The sequence below is a fragment of the Leguminivora glycinivorella genome, chromosome 23, assembly GCF_023078275.1.
Source record: "Leguminivora glycinivorella isolate SPB_JAAS2020 chromosome 23, LegGlyc_1.1, whole genome shotgun sequence".
Lineage (NCBI taxonomy): Eukaryota > Metazoa > Arthropoda > Insecta > Lepidoptera > Tortricidae > Leguminivora > Leguminivora glycinivorella.
The window spans coordinates 5374738-5389894 of NC_062993.1; the positions used below are offsets into that span (position 1 = coordinate 5374738).

General features: G+C 38.5%; 2 protein-coding genes across 2 annotated transcripts in view; one reads left to right on the forward strand and one right to left on the reverse strand.

Annotated features, from left to right (window-relative positions):
* The window catches only part of LOC125238481 (probable G-protein coupled receptor No18), a 163338-nt gene that overhangs the window by 122683 nt on the left and 25498 nt on the right, over positions 1-15157 (forward strand). The gene's annotated exons all lie outside the window — the stretch shown is intronic.
* Positions 1850-5757, reverse strand: LOC125238480. The gene is made up of 2 exons (XM_048145843.1): positions 5507-5757; positions 1850-5020 (listed from the first exon to the last, which is right to left on the reverse strand). Exon 2 carries the CDS (start codon positions 4214-4216, stop codon positions 2348-2350), a length of 1869 nt encoding a protein of 622 aa, XP_048001800.1. The 5' UTR covers positions 4217-5020; positions 5507-5757; the 3' UTR covers positions 1850-2347.

The window sequence follows — 15157 nt, forward strand, 5'->3', positions numbered from 1 at the left end:
GTGGCGCACCTCAAAGGGCCAGCAACTGAAAAAGGGGTCATTAGTCCTCATTAAAGAAGATGGACTCCCGCCGATGAAATGGCGACTGGGGCGCATCACTGAGATTTATCCAGGGAGCGACGGAATCGCCAGGGTCGCGGATATCAACACCGCCAGAGGAGTTATACGCCGTGGCTTCAACCGCATCTGCCCGTTGCCTACAGCTGACGACGAGTTGAAAGTCAACCCTTTCAACGCCGGGGGGCATGTTCGGGATTATTCGGATGTCCTCCCCGCCTCTTAGAGGACAACGGCCATTGCTGCATCTCCAGAATGCATACGACACTGACGCGCTCGCACGTACTTGCGTCCTTCTTAATTTTGGGAAGTTTTCTGTCCTGGGACCATATGTTTAACTTTTTATTGTTATTTTTAGAGTTAGATATGTATTATTTATTTGTTACTTAAGTTTTATGTCTAATAAAAATATATATACTTTTTGGAATAAGTACTGAGATTTTAAATTAAATTACCTATATATGTTTATACGTTGTCTAGGTATACAAAAACAAAGTCGGTATAGTTTGCTTTCCGTTTTCATCAGTTTCATCAACTTTTTGTTTTCTCTCTGCACCAATAGGCTGCACCATCTCTGCTTGGCCCTACGTTTGACTGGTAGAGAAAGCCTTTTGGCATTAAGTTTGATATTTGTATATCTTTGCATATATTTTATGCAATACAGGTTACATAAATAAATCCATAATATTACTAACTTTAGTATTTAATATTATCCGGCAGACCTCGCCGGCGATGGCGGGATAACTTGACTCCTTTTTGACAGACTGGCCAGTTTTAGCTCAAGTTCGAGAAGAATGGAGAAAGAGGGGGGAGGCCTTTGCCCAGCAGTGGGACACAATAAGCTCATAATGATAAAGTAATATTATTAACCAGAGTTAAAGATATTCCGATTACGTGGAATCTCCCGACGTGAGCAGCGCCTCTGGACCTCATTTCAATTATCTCTCCGACAAACTTGTTCGTTGTTCTGATTTGATTGCTGATGTTTCTTGTTTGTATCGGATAGATGTAAGTATCCTTGAGATTAGTTTGTTATTTGATTAGTGAAACGTGACTTAGCGTGCGATTCGATTCGGCGATTCGGAGGGCTATGTCGGTTACTTTGGTCACAGTATAAAACCAGTAATAATTCTTTTAACAAATTTTGCGCCGGGCGGTTTGTCCTTGAGTAGCGCTCGCACGCAGCGAGGTGCAGAGAGTACATGTGAAATCGGATGATGCCGGTCGCGTCAGTACGCGTGCGAGAGAGCCAAATACCCATCGCGTCGCCTCTACCAGAGATTAAGAGGATACGGTAGCGAAAATGCTAAAATGGAAAGGAGCCCCCATTTCAACTTAGGAATTTAAGTTAAATATACAAGTGTTATTAACTAGATTTATCGAAAAAAATTGTCCATTAAGAACAACTCAGTCAAAAGATATTTCAAAAAAATCTTTAAAATCGAGGTTCCGCTCTCGACTCTTTCCTCTTTCAAAACTTAATCAATCGGAACGAAATTTCTGAATCTGAATAACAATGAAATAATCTATGTCGGACTGTTTAGCTTTTTTGGTTAATTGTTACCAATCTTGAGTATCACACCTTTTTTTGCGCCGCAATGAAAAAGGCCGATTTTGGAAATTTTTGATTGACTCTAGAGTCTTTAAAAAGCAGAGTATCAAAAAAATCAAAACGGTCCGACACAGATAAAAATAATAACAATCTTTGTTGAAAAAATCATTGCTCTATCTTCAAAAACCAGGGAGGAAATTGTCGAGAGCGTTTGTATGGAGAATTGACCCACGTAATCAGACTTATTTATTTGTTCAGTTTTAATTTAAGTTACACACAAATTAACAAAATCCCATATTTATGTATGTTGCGTTACCATAGGGATAAAAATATTGCTTATTATGTTTATAATTCAGTAGCAAGATTGGTGTCTGCTTAATAAGTAAATAAAATATGATAATCGTATCCTAATCCAATTATACAAAAACAAAAGAATAGATTTTGTAACAAAATGTGACCACGATAAGGCCAATTAGTATTTTGAAATTGAGGACGTGACGGTAACACTAGAGACAATTTTGGTAACACAAAAGACACGTCTGCTAAGAATCATAAATACAATGTAACCATATCAAATTAGCTTTTCTAAATATATTGGTTAACAAAATGCTAACATTTTTTGGCATAAGATTTGAATCAGTCTATAATCTCTTAACAAAATTTAATCATTAATGAATCAACATTATTTATAATTCTCTCAAAAATCAACAATAAGTGTTTATCCTATAATGGGACCAATCATTTCTCAAAAACGTCTATAGAAACATCAAATTGGTAATACACACGAAGTCCCTTCTTTACTACTGTAGGATTTGGCAAAATTTTGATGATGTCTTCAGAATCAACATAGTTGATGTCACGCTCGTCCAATCTGAATAATCTCGCATCTTTCTTACCAGCCACCCGTAAGAACACTACTTTCACCTCTCCGTCTTCTTCAACGGGAGTCAAAGCCTTACAGACGTATGAGTATCTTTTCTTTTTTAAATTATCACTATAGACAAAAACGTGTAAAAAGTCATCCACCGACACTTGCTTCGAACTACAATCCTTGTAACTTGACGATGGCTGTGCCTCATTTGTTCCATCAATGAAGGAATCGTTTTTGGAAATCGCAAAATTTTCTTTATTAGCAGATGAATCCTGTGTATCTTCATCATCGCTGCTTGGATAGTTTCCATAAACACTCTGGTAAAAACTAGTTCGTGGTAATGTGTTCTGAATATCCTTCAGCACTCTAAGTGAACTAAGGGGCACTTCATCGTCTGAAGATAAGTCAGGGTATAATGGTACAATATTTTCTTCTGATGCAACCGGCTCATTTGTATTTATTTTATATATTTGTGGGTTGTAGCAGTCACAAAACCCTCGCTTGAACGATGCGCAGAAACAAGACAGTGATCGGTACTTTAAATAATGTTCGTTATCTGTAAATATCTGATGAACCTTCATAGTTCCAACCAATCGTGGTATAACCTTGGGTAGGTTATCTTGAATGGCACTTATATCCTCTTCTTTGATCAAGTATAATTTTATTTTGCTGGCATTATTTAAATGCTTCATAAAGTCATCAACATTAGCGATATCCTTCCCATTTGCTACGACTTGGTCTGCCGTTCGCTTGAGAAAGCCACCTACCCCATCTGCAGGACCTTTCCCATGGCCTGCTTCAAAAAATGACCACGTTGATGCAGCGAAACCGTAATCAAAGATTTTTTTGCACAGCAAATAGAAGTTCTGCTTTTGTCTATATTGTGTCGATGGGCCATCCGAAAAAAAATGTACTGTGTCAACAGACCTATGCTCGCTTCTTATAAACTGTATGATAGGATCCAGATGTGCCCAAATAGCAGCAGGTTGATGACAGGTGGACGAAGATATGGTACAGAAAGACTGTGGTTTATATTGTTTGTCAGGGTCGTGGGTGTACACCATTACAGTATGAAGGGATATTTGTTTTCTAGAGCCACCAAAGTGATGCGATTGTACCTCTTCGTTATATTTACAATTGTAGTTCTCACTGAAGTCGACAACAATGGCGGCTTCATTGGGTTGTAGTTTATTCAGGCACACTCGGAAGTTATGGAACTGGACTTTTATGTTAAACACATGCTTTTTAAATTGTACTAAATCTTTTTCATAAGATTTAAGGAAATTTGCAATCCTGTCACTTAACTCTTCTTTAACATTTTTTATCGTTTTCATCTTTTTCCCATCTTTCTCGTAAACTTCTTCCTTCCTTATCCATTGACTGTATTTAATTACGCCTTTTATTTTGTTCTCATTATAAGTAAGTGTCTTATTTTGGCACGCATTGCAGCTATTATACATGCAGTTCTTTGACTGATTATCGCAAACTGATGCATTAATAACATCACATAAGTTATCAGTTTGTATTATGCCCTGTTTTTTTAGTGCCTGTGTCTTGTAGGCAAAATTAATATGAGTTTTGCACAAGCAAGTTTCGCGGGCATCTGCGGAAGGTTTAACAACAAAAAATGGTCTATTTTTAGTGAAATAGAAGTACGAACATTTCGTTTCTGGATTTTCTTTTTTAAATTGTTTGTGCAAGCTCTTCATTGTGTCCAAAAGGAATCTCTTCTGCATTTTATTTTTATTCCTGGTAATAGTCTCCTTTTTCCAGCTGTGGGCCTTGAGATATCGTCGCGCAAGAAAAACCTATGTATTTTCTTTTTTAAAACATTAGCATTGATGTTAATTGTTGTCTTGCTTACATACTCCCGGTTTATTCCCAGTACGTCATTCAACAACTCATTTTTACTCCTACAGTTCACTATGTCATCAGCTTTCAGTAAACTCCTTAAGAGTATTTTTTGTTTCTTGTTTTTTACTTGCCTATATTTTTTCCGAATGGAAGTTGTCAGAAGTTTGTATTTTTTTTCCAGCTGTGTAGTTTCGTCTTCGTCTTTCCTAAACTTTTTCTTGCTGCGGCTTAATCTTTTCCTCAATTTTTCGCATTTTTGCTTTAATGATTGCATTTTTTCTTGTAACTTTTTCTTTTCACGATGCATTTTAGCCCTAATACGCTTTATTCTGCGATCGGCTTGTGCTCTTTCTGAGTTTGAGGATGATGAAGTAGCAGATGTAGGGTTTTCTCGATGTTGAATATTCTGCAAGAAGGGTAAGGGCGAAGTTGGTGGTGTTTGAGTTGTAATTGTTTGTAAATTTTTCTTTCTTTGCCGGTATTCTCTCTGTCTCAGTCTCCATATGGTATTAGCATTCCTTTTTTCTCGCGGTAATAAATCTTTAACAAGCCGTTTTGTTTGATGATAGTGTTGCCGGTGTTTTTTTTAGCTTCTTCATATTTATCTTGATTAAGTTTCAGCCTTTCCCTATACCTTCTCTGCTTTTCAGCCGGTGTTAACGGCATTTTAGTCTTATTTCAAAAACCTGAAACAATTTTTTACGTTAAGTGTTCTGGTATGCTAATAATACTAATTTATTTCTTTAGGCTAACACATACAAAAGCATTTTACAGTTATTTAAAGTATTAGAAGTAAGTAGAATTTTCATTCCTAGGTGTGAACTGCCTTTTTTGGCGTAACGTCGAACAATGAGCACAATTTGTGAACTACATCCATAATTTTACCGTATTTGATCTAGTCACAAATCCTGTGCCTTGGGAATCGTGTTTCTAGTAATTCTCGTTAACAATTTTGGCTACACAGCCCTGGTTGTCTCTGGAGTTACCGTCAAGGTCTCTGGAGTTACCATAAAAGTAACTCAGTATACACGTAACGCAGGTGACATTTACCAGTATTTTTTGAATAAAAAATATGTTATCTAGTTCTAATTATTTTTAAACACACAAATAAAAACACGTATTCAATGTCCTTGGAATTTAATAAGAATAGTAAAATAAATGTTCTTACTCACCGATAAATCTGCGGTAACTCAGCCGACAGCAAAAGAGACACGCACCTCCTCCAATAGCTCGTCGCCGACTGGCGGCTTGTCGGCGTCATCAAAGGTCTTCGCCGCCACACCGATAGTAAGACTGCGAGTAGGTTTTTGAGGTTGTGTGCGAAATCATGTCCGTGTGGGTGTTTAGGTTAGCGTTTTTAAGGTAACGCAGCATACCGTAGTATGCTAAATGTTCCCTGGACAGTTTTTTAATATTTTTTTACTCAAATGCATTAACAAAAATAGAGGTTTCTAAATCTAATTACTAATTTTTTAACTGCTGTTTAATCATTAAAAAAAATACATATTGTAATAACCAATAATATTGATTTTAATCAAAAAGTATAATGAGGCCTAGCGTGTCGGACAACGGTTTTTTGTATGGAGCGCAGGAATTGTATACTGAGTTACCGCAAAAAAAGTACTTATTTAAAGGATATTTCTTAATAAAGCCGCGCATATTGCGTTGCTCTCTTACCTAGTTATGTGAAATATATTGATTTGATAGCAATTTCAAAAGAAAGGCGAAAATATTCAACAAAACTGAAGAGGACAGGAAAATGTCGGTGTAAAAGTTGATTGGCCCCCCTACCGTATCGTCTTAACTACTGAGTCGTTTTTAGACTGTGCTTTGGTTCTGTTGCGGATGGTTTCTACTTCTGATACGATCTCGCAAAGAGGCTCCTAGCACATCCCTCTCCATTCTCAATTGCTCTGGTGAAGGTCGCAGGAGTCCGCTGGATGCGGGTGGCGCACGGCGCAGCCGTACTGGGTGCGTAGCCGAATGGCACAAATGCTCACGAAACGCTCACGAAACGAAGCGCTATTAGATATCTATCCCTATCGCTCTTGCGTATTGGCGCGACAGAGCCGGACTACGTTTCGTTTTCGTTTGACGTCGGAGAAATGCCATTCGGCTACGGGGCCTGGTGTGCCAACGGAAAGTTTCCAAAATTCTGAAATTTTCACATATGAAAACTTCGGAAACTTTCCATACTTTGTATGGAAATTTAAATTCCCTTTATTTTTCGTGAAAGTTTCGTGAATTTTTCATGAAATTTAAGATTTTTTTGGAAAGTTTCCGCAACTTGCACATAACTAGGACAGGTCATTGTGGCAATCTTTGCGGAGGACCTATGTCCAGCTGGTACAGCAGTGGACGTCTTTCGGCTGATGTGAGGATGATGACTTAGCGTGACTTAGTCCAAGCTCGAATTAGCCGCCTTTACACAGTCACTCTATCGGGCGTTCCCGAAGCGTACAGGCACAGTATTATAATAAAGAGTACTATCGTACAGTATGGCCACTCCCGCTCCCCGCTGAAAAAGCCACCCACCCCGTCTCGGTTACCTCACAGTTACCGCCTGTCAAAAATGCGAACAATCGACCTGTCATATTTCACTCATACAAGCTTAGTACCTACGCGTTTACCTACACGAGCTTAGACTGTGTGCTAGGAACGCACCTCTTTCATATATTTGATGGCCAGTGTCCGAGGTGTGGTACAGGATAGCGCGCGGTTGACTGGTAGAGAATGCCGTGTTTGTGCTTTTGGCATTAAGTCCGCCATTTGTACATGTTTCTTTAGTTGTGCAATAAAGTTTAAATAAATAAATAAATAAAATAAAGGCTAATCGTGCGCGATAGATCGCGTTATAATTTTTAAATGTTATTTTTCTACTCCCGAACTGTTATCCGTCATTTACAGGGTCGTGCATAGATCTTTTAATCCCTACATAAAAGTCTATTCCCCACAACCAGCGTCCGCCGGCTTTCCGCGCATGCGCGCAGTATCGAAATGACTGAAAACGCATTGTTTGGCTCTGTAATCATGGCAACGCATTGTTATAACGATATTGTGCGCGTGCGCGGGAAGGCATTGGGCAGCTGAGCTGACAGTACAAACCTTTGCGTCAAAATACAGGAAACAGTGTGAATTTCACGAAAGTTATTCAAGAAAACTATGAAAAACTAAGTGTATGGTCGTAGAAAAAGTATTGTATGCAACGGTGTTTAACTGAGTCAAAAAATGCTCGTGGCGTCTTTATTAACAATTTTCGGCTTCGCCTCAAATTGTTACCCACGCCACTCACCTTTTTTGACCTCTTTTAACCACCAGTTGCATAAAATACTATAATAGTATCGATTTGTAAAGAGCAAGTAATTCAACCACTAATTCTTTAGTCCACGAGTGTATGTCCGCCATGTTGTGCGCGCGAATGAACGTACGTGTAAGACAACCTCAACCACGCACTTGCGCGCCCGCTCCAGCGCACGCAATCGCGCGTTCTTTCCTTTCCCCTCCCGCGTCGGCTTTACACGCGCATTCTTTCATACGCGATTGCTGTATCACGCGCGATAGAGCGTCTGTGTAAAGGCGGCTATTCTCTCTCTCTCTCTCTCTCTCTCTCTCTCTCTCTCTCTCTCTCTCTCTCTCTCTCTCTCTCTCTCTCTCTTCTTCTTGTACTTATATATTAATTTGTAACGCTTAAAAGCAAAAGAGTTTTTGAATTATTTTCCGGACTAAAAATGAGATTTTTATACACCGCGAACACTCATTGAATTCTATGTAAATAATATACACTTTTTTATTAATTATGAAGTGAAAATACAAACAATTAAAAACAATCTGGACTAGATTTAACTAAATGACTAAAAAGAAACTCTAAGTAAGTACACCTAAAAATCCTCAATTATATTACTTCCAACGCTTCTAAAAAGCAGATGTAAAACCTACAAAATTCGAGAGTCTTCTGAGAGTTCTCAAAACCTTTGAGTGGTACCGATAATCGAATTATGATAACATCGAGATTTTATCGGTTCTCGAGCTTTAAGCCGCTCGCGCAAGAATTTTTGTAGCGAAGTTGTCGCGCGACTAACGCGCGAATCGGATTTGCAACGCGCTTCAGAATCGATGCGAACGCACTACGACGCGCTACAGTTTCGATACTAAATTTATAGTGCTACAGTATCGGTGCAAACTTGCGATCATTTATATCTCGGTTATACAAATTAAGGGCTAGTTCAGACATAGCGAAAATCACGCGAATGCAAACCGCGCGGATACTATGCTATTAAATATGATAAGTTGAAAAAAGACTTTCGTTGATAATTTGTAACTTTCAGCTTTGAAAAATGAGGCCACATGTCTGACGACATCGGGTAGAAAAAGTAATTGATAGTGGTAAGTGAGTAGATATGGTAGTTACTTAATCTCGTTTGCATCGCGACAGAAGCTCGACGGTATTGCGATGGGTTACCCTCATCTGGCAGAATGATTTTGGTCAGAAACACACTTCGCATAATTATGTATCGCAGAAAAACATTCAGTCGAATGGTATTTTGCAGAAAACTTAGTTGGCTTTATTACTACTACGCATACGACACATTTGGCAGAATATTGTTTCACAGAACATTACTTTGGTCGATTTTGATTTAGTATAATTTTATGTACCATAATAATCGTATAGCATACTATAATAAGAGCAGAATTATGACACGTTATCGAAAAGGAAATACTGTCTCAGAGCCCCCGTTAGGTACGACGACGAGCGAAGCGATGTGTTAGGTATCTTTCATCCCCAACACATCTGACTAGCTATCAGAAAGCATATTGCAACTTTATCAAATATACAGAGTGGGGCCTGTAACAAAGGCGAAGAATTGAACTGTAGGCTATTCTCCTTATACTGAACAACATTTGTTCAGTGACTTTTAAAAAATATGAAGTCTTTAAATTTTTAATTTTTCATACAAAATAAATATTAGCTTCAATGTACGCCATTATTGTTGTCATTGACGTTGTCTGTCACAAAAAACTTTCAAGGGTGATAAAAATCAAAATACAAGTTATTTTTAAAAGTCGCTGAACAAATGTTAATCAGTATAAGGAGAACAGCCTAGAGTTCAATTCTTCGCCTTTGTTACAGGCCCCACTCTGTATGAGAAAAAAGTTTCTGCATGATAATAGTGAATCTATTGCGATTACATGCGATGTGGGTTAAGGGGCACAGATAGCAACTGCATCGCGACTGCATTGAGACGAACGCGCGACGGCATGGCTAAAAAGTCGTCGTGAGCGATCGGCCTTATTTGGTGAATGAAAGCAAAAACCATTTTATTCTGACCCACCAACCAGTTACAGGAATATCGAAGCCAGAGTCCACTATTATAGACTCGATTGAATTGAATATGGAGTTTGAAAGCGAAGTTAATATAGGCTCTTAGGCTTTTAGAGAGCTTATTTTACTAATAAATAAGGGCAGGGTAAAGTTTTTAGATTTTATTCGCTTCCTTTGTCTACCTGTTTTAACAATTTTTCATCAAGCTGAAACGTCTGAGAGTGATTTGAATAAATTGAAAAGAAAAGTAACATTTTCTTGGAGTCTTTATCTAACGATACTGGATCACTAGCCAAGTTTTGAAAAAGTTATTACAAAAATATTTATCCATATCATACGTTTTCTAAAAAATGCTTACTTAAGAGCAATAATCAAATTGCCTATATTCAGAAATCTGAATCTCTTAGTGAATTTTTTTTTTAGTTTACGTTAAAGGTAACCAATACTCAAATTTTATGACTTTTTTTTTTTTATACAACGTCGGTGGCAAACAAGTATACGGTCCGCCTGATGTAAAGCGGTCACCGTAACCTATGGACGCCTGCAACTCAAACAGTGTCACATGCGCGTTGCCACCCCATTAGAAACTTGTACACTCCCTTTTGCTGTGTTAAGTACAATGTGTGTTGTGTTAAGTACACAGCAAAAAGGAGTGTACAAGTTCCAAGGAGGGTTCGGGTTGCCGACGACTCAAAGGACAATAGACGGAACAAGTTAGTTCCGTAAGTCCTCCCGTCATCAGCACACCGCACCCTCGTTGAGCTCTGGCAGCCTTACTCACCGGCAGGAACACAACACTATGAGTAGGGTCTAGTGCTATTTGGCTGCGGTCTTCTGTAAGGCGGAGGTACTTCCCCAGTTGGGCTCCGCTCTAGATTCGAGCGAGACGATATCCGCTGTGCTGTGCCCTACCACACAAAGCGGAATATCATTCGCTATGCCCTACCTCCCTACTAAACCTACCTCCTACTAAACTATGACTCAATTATTATGTCAAAACAAAGGGATCCGGATCATATCCTCTGGTATGAGATTACAGATAAAAAACTTAAGAAAGTCACCTGCTGTATGTTTTAAAGATTTTAAAGATTTTAAAGATTTTTATTGAACATAATAACATACATTAAGTAACAAATTTGTTCGTAATCAGCTGCATTAGTATTAAACTGTGTCGCAGCTATTTACGCCCACCTCGGAACATAGTGAATTTTATGTTCTACTTACTTATATCTAATAGACACATCAGTTTGGAAGTTTAGTAAACTTAAGTTTACTTAGTTCAAACATGTGGTAATTGTTTTAATTAACATTAAATAAAATTTAATTACAGCGCCTTTACGCTTTCAGGGAGTAATAGTTTAATATTTATGAATATAGTGAAACATATTTAACATGCTCATTCAAATAGTAACTCAGTCTCATAATAATTGAGGTTCTGTAAAAAGTTTTTTAGTTTTTTCTTGCATTCCCAGCATGACAGTTGATAAATAGGTAGCAAAGAATTTACTTTGTTATACAATTTAGCCGACAGATAGTCATAGTGACGTCTAACCAGAGCAATGCGAGTAGGTTTAAGATTGCATACACGGCCAGCACGTCGCTTTGGTTGTTTTTTAACATAAGGAATTTCAATATGTTTACGTAAAATAATTTTTAGAACAAATAATTGTCTAACAGTTAGGACCTTAGCCATTTGGTATAATTCAGAAGTAGGAAATCGGATAGGTTTAGAAAACATGACTTTAAGCACAGCCCTTTGAGCTCTCTCCAAGCGTAAGAGTCTTGTTTTCCCCGTCCCGCCCCAGGCCGTCAAACAGTACGTTAATATAGACTCGGCCATAGAGAAGTAGACTGTTTTAAGAATTGATTGGTCAGCCACATTTCTAAGAGTCTTGAAGACGTAAATCAATTTTCTTATTCTACTCACCGCTGCCTCCACCTGGTCATAGTGGAGTAAAAGTAAGGTACCCTGGACATAATTCAATAACTCGTCCTTTTTGATATTTTATTGGGTATTATTATTAAGCATCAAATAGTAATTATGTACATAGATAAAAAAAAAGACGATCGTATTCATATCTTATAAAAATCATGAGATAAAGTACATTATCCCACTTTTCGCTAACAGCAAAATAGTTAACCGAAAACTTTGTTAGATTAACTTTGTGGTGCACTCAGATGCGATCAGTTATTAGCGATATTACACAGAAAATAAATCTGATTGTGTACTTTTTTTTACCGTTTTCATTTAATGTGAATATCTAGGTAGGTAAAAATGGTGACCATGATATATATATCAATTTGCATTGTATTAAGTATATATAGACATTTAACACCGATCTTAAACATATATTTTTAACGCTTAAATAAACATGAATTTCTCAGTAGGTATAAATTGTAACTGAGATTTTTTTGCTTAAGACCAGGTTTTTGTGTACTATAATCATGATTTTATCAAAATTAATACTGTGAAGGTCGCGCTTAAGAAACTGTAAACGTCAGTAATTTAAAAGGGTGCAAAGTTGTCGTAGAGCGGCTGTCGCGGGGCGGGGAGCGCGCGGGGCGCGGGCCTGGGAGAGCGCGCGCGCACCGGCCGCGTCACCGCGGCGGATCGGTTAATAGGTTAGGGACGTAAGGTATCGGCCACACCAGAGCGTCGCGTGTCTCGGGGCGCGCAACGGACGTCCGCGCCACGCCACCTGAGTGTAATTCAAAAATCGTCTCCTCAGTACATTTTGTATAGGAAGGACGTAAGACGCGCCCCAGGCGGCGTGGCGGCGGCGTGGCGCGCGCCGCGCCGCCTGGGACTTGGTGCCAATAGGACCATCTCGGGGTTATACCCGTTCGATTAAAAAAAATAATTTGAAAATCGGTCCACGATTCTCGGAGATATCGAGTAACAAAAAAACCGGCCAAGAGCGTGTCGGTCCACGCTCAGTGTAGGGTTCCGTAGTTTATCGTATTTTTCTCAAAAGAATTTTCCTAGAAAGTCTTTATAAAGTTCTACTTTTTTGATCTTTTTTCATATTTTTTTAAACATAAGGTTCAAAATATAGAGGGGGGGGACGCACTTTTTTTCCTTTAGGAGCGATTATTTCCGAAAATATTAATATGATCAAAAACCGGCCAAGAGCGTGTCGGGCCACGCTCAGTGTAGGGTTCCGTAGTTTTCAGTATTTTTCTCAAAAACTACTGAACCTATCAAGTTCAAAACAATTTTCCTAGAAAGTCTTTATAAAGTTCTACTTTTGTGATTTTTTTCATATTTTTTAAACATATGGTTCAAAAGTTAGAGGGGGGGGACGCACTTTTTTTTTCTTTAGGAGCGATTATTTCTGAAAATATTAATATTATCAAAAAACGATCTTAGTAAACCCTTATTCATTTTTAAATACCTATCCAACAATATTTCACATGTTGGGGTTAGAATGAAAAAAAATATCAGCCCCCACTTTACATGTAGGGGGGGTACCCTAATAAAACATTTTTTCCATTTTTTATTTTTGCACTTTGTGGGCGTGATTGATATACATATTGGTACTAAATTTCAGCTTTCTAGTGCTAACGGTTACTGAGATTATCCGCGGACGGACGGACGGACGGACGGACGGACGGACAGACAGACATGGCGAAACTATAAGGGTTCCTAGTTGACTACGGAACCCTAAAAACGATCTTAGTAAAAGTAAACCCTTATTCATTTTTAAATACCTATCCAACAATATATCATACGTTGGGGTTGGAATGAAAAAAAAAATCAGCCCCCACTTTACATGTAAGGGGGTACCCTAATAAAACATTTTTTTCCATTTTTTATTTTTGCACTTTGTTGGCGTGATTGATACATTGGTACCAAATTTCAGCTTTCTAGTGCTTACGGTTACTGAGATTATCCGCGGACGGACGGACAGACAGACAGACAGGGCGAAACTATAAGGATTCCTAGTTGACTACGGAACCCTAAAAAACATTCAGTCGAATTGAGAACCTCCTACTTTTTTTGAAGTCGGTTAAAAAAACAACCTTTATTGCCGGCCGGCAAACGGCTAACCGATTGAAACAGAAACATAAATGAAAAGAGAGGGCGAACGGCGACACCTGTGTGTCGGCGATTTCAAAGGTAAGCGCACGTGCACCCGATCTCGCTACCTACGCCCAGATGCGGGCGCGGCTTTCGACCTTCGCGCCGTGCAATTGAATTTAATGTCGGCTGCTCGTGTGCGGTCTGTTTGTTTTATAGAGTGGCGGCATTTTCAACATCAAAGGGTGAGCCTATTTTGTGCAAAATTCTGTTATATCAATAACTTCTCACGTCACTAGATTATCGACTTTGAATGTCGAGTATATTTATAGTATCATCACTTTATTTCAGTGTACGAATTTCGTATGTGTTAAAAATCATTGTTCTAGCTTCATAAACCAGGGAGGAAATAATGGAGAGCGTTTATATGTCTTGTTTTGCCTTAATTCAATATCATCACATATTTTTGTTGCTGATAAAATAATACATCCTATATATCAAGGCCTTGTAGCTCGGCGAAAGAATCGTGATCGCGGAGTGCGCCGGCACTGATTATAATTATTTTGTCCAGTTATTATAATAACCTATACAAAAAGTACCGATAGAATAGGTATTCTAATCTATATCTGCATAGAACTATTTAAAACAAACCACAAAAGTTCATAGTTGATCGTTATTGGTACAGTCAGCAACTCAGCTGTGAATACAGATAAAGTGCCAAATATATGTATACACATACCTTAATGTACCAAGTACCAACACTTGTACAGGAAATAAAATACTCTATACATATTTTTGGCACTTTGTCTTGCCAGCTGTGTTGTTGACTGTACACGATCTAAAAAGGAGCCGAACGGTTATTATAATTACGCGGCGACTTGCGTAGTCGGCGGCCGCGCGATACATAGTGCTGTCTCTGTTCAGGCCCCGTAGCCGAATGCCATTTCTCCGACGCGAAACGAAAACGAAACGCAGACTGGCTCTGTCGCGCCAATACGCAAGAGCGATAGAGATAGATATCTACTAGCGTTTCGTTTCGTGAGCGTTTGTGCCATTCGGCTACGCACCCTGTTCTCACTACCACGAATTTGAAGAACAATATTGCTGTCTCTCTCAATCTTTAGGCGTCATTCATATATTACGTCATACTAAATGTGACAATCCATGTTAAAGGATTAAAAAAGCGTGACATTGGGGGGTCCAAATAGTAGTCCATAAACCACGTCTTTGACCAACGTGAGTGATATCTCTGTCACTCTTTACGTCTTTACTAACAGAAATTTAAATAACAATAGTGCTATCTCTGTCACTCTTTACTAACAGAAATTTAAATAACAAAAATGCTATCTCTGTCACTCTTTACTACCAGGAACTTAAATTATTATAGTGCTATCTCTATTCTCTGTCACTCTTTACTATCAGGAACTAAAATTGTTATAGTGCTATCTCTGTCACTCTTTACTACCAGGACCTTAAATTATT

Coding starts and splice junctions, on each gene's coding strand:
- LOC125238480 (XM_048145843.1), bottom strand. CDS start 4,216: ATGCAGAAGAGATTCCTTTTGGACACAATGAAGAGCTTGCACAAACAA.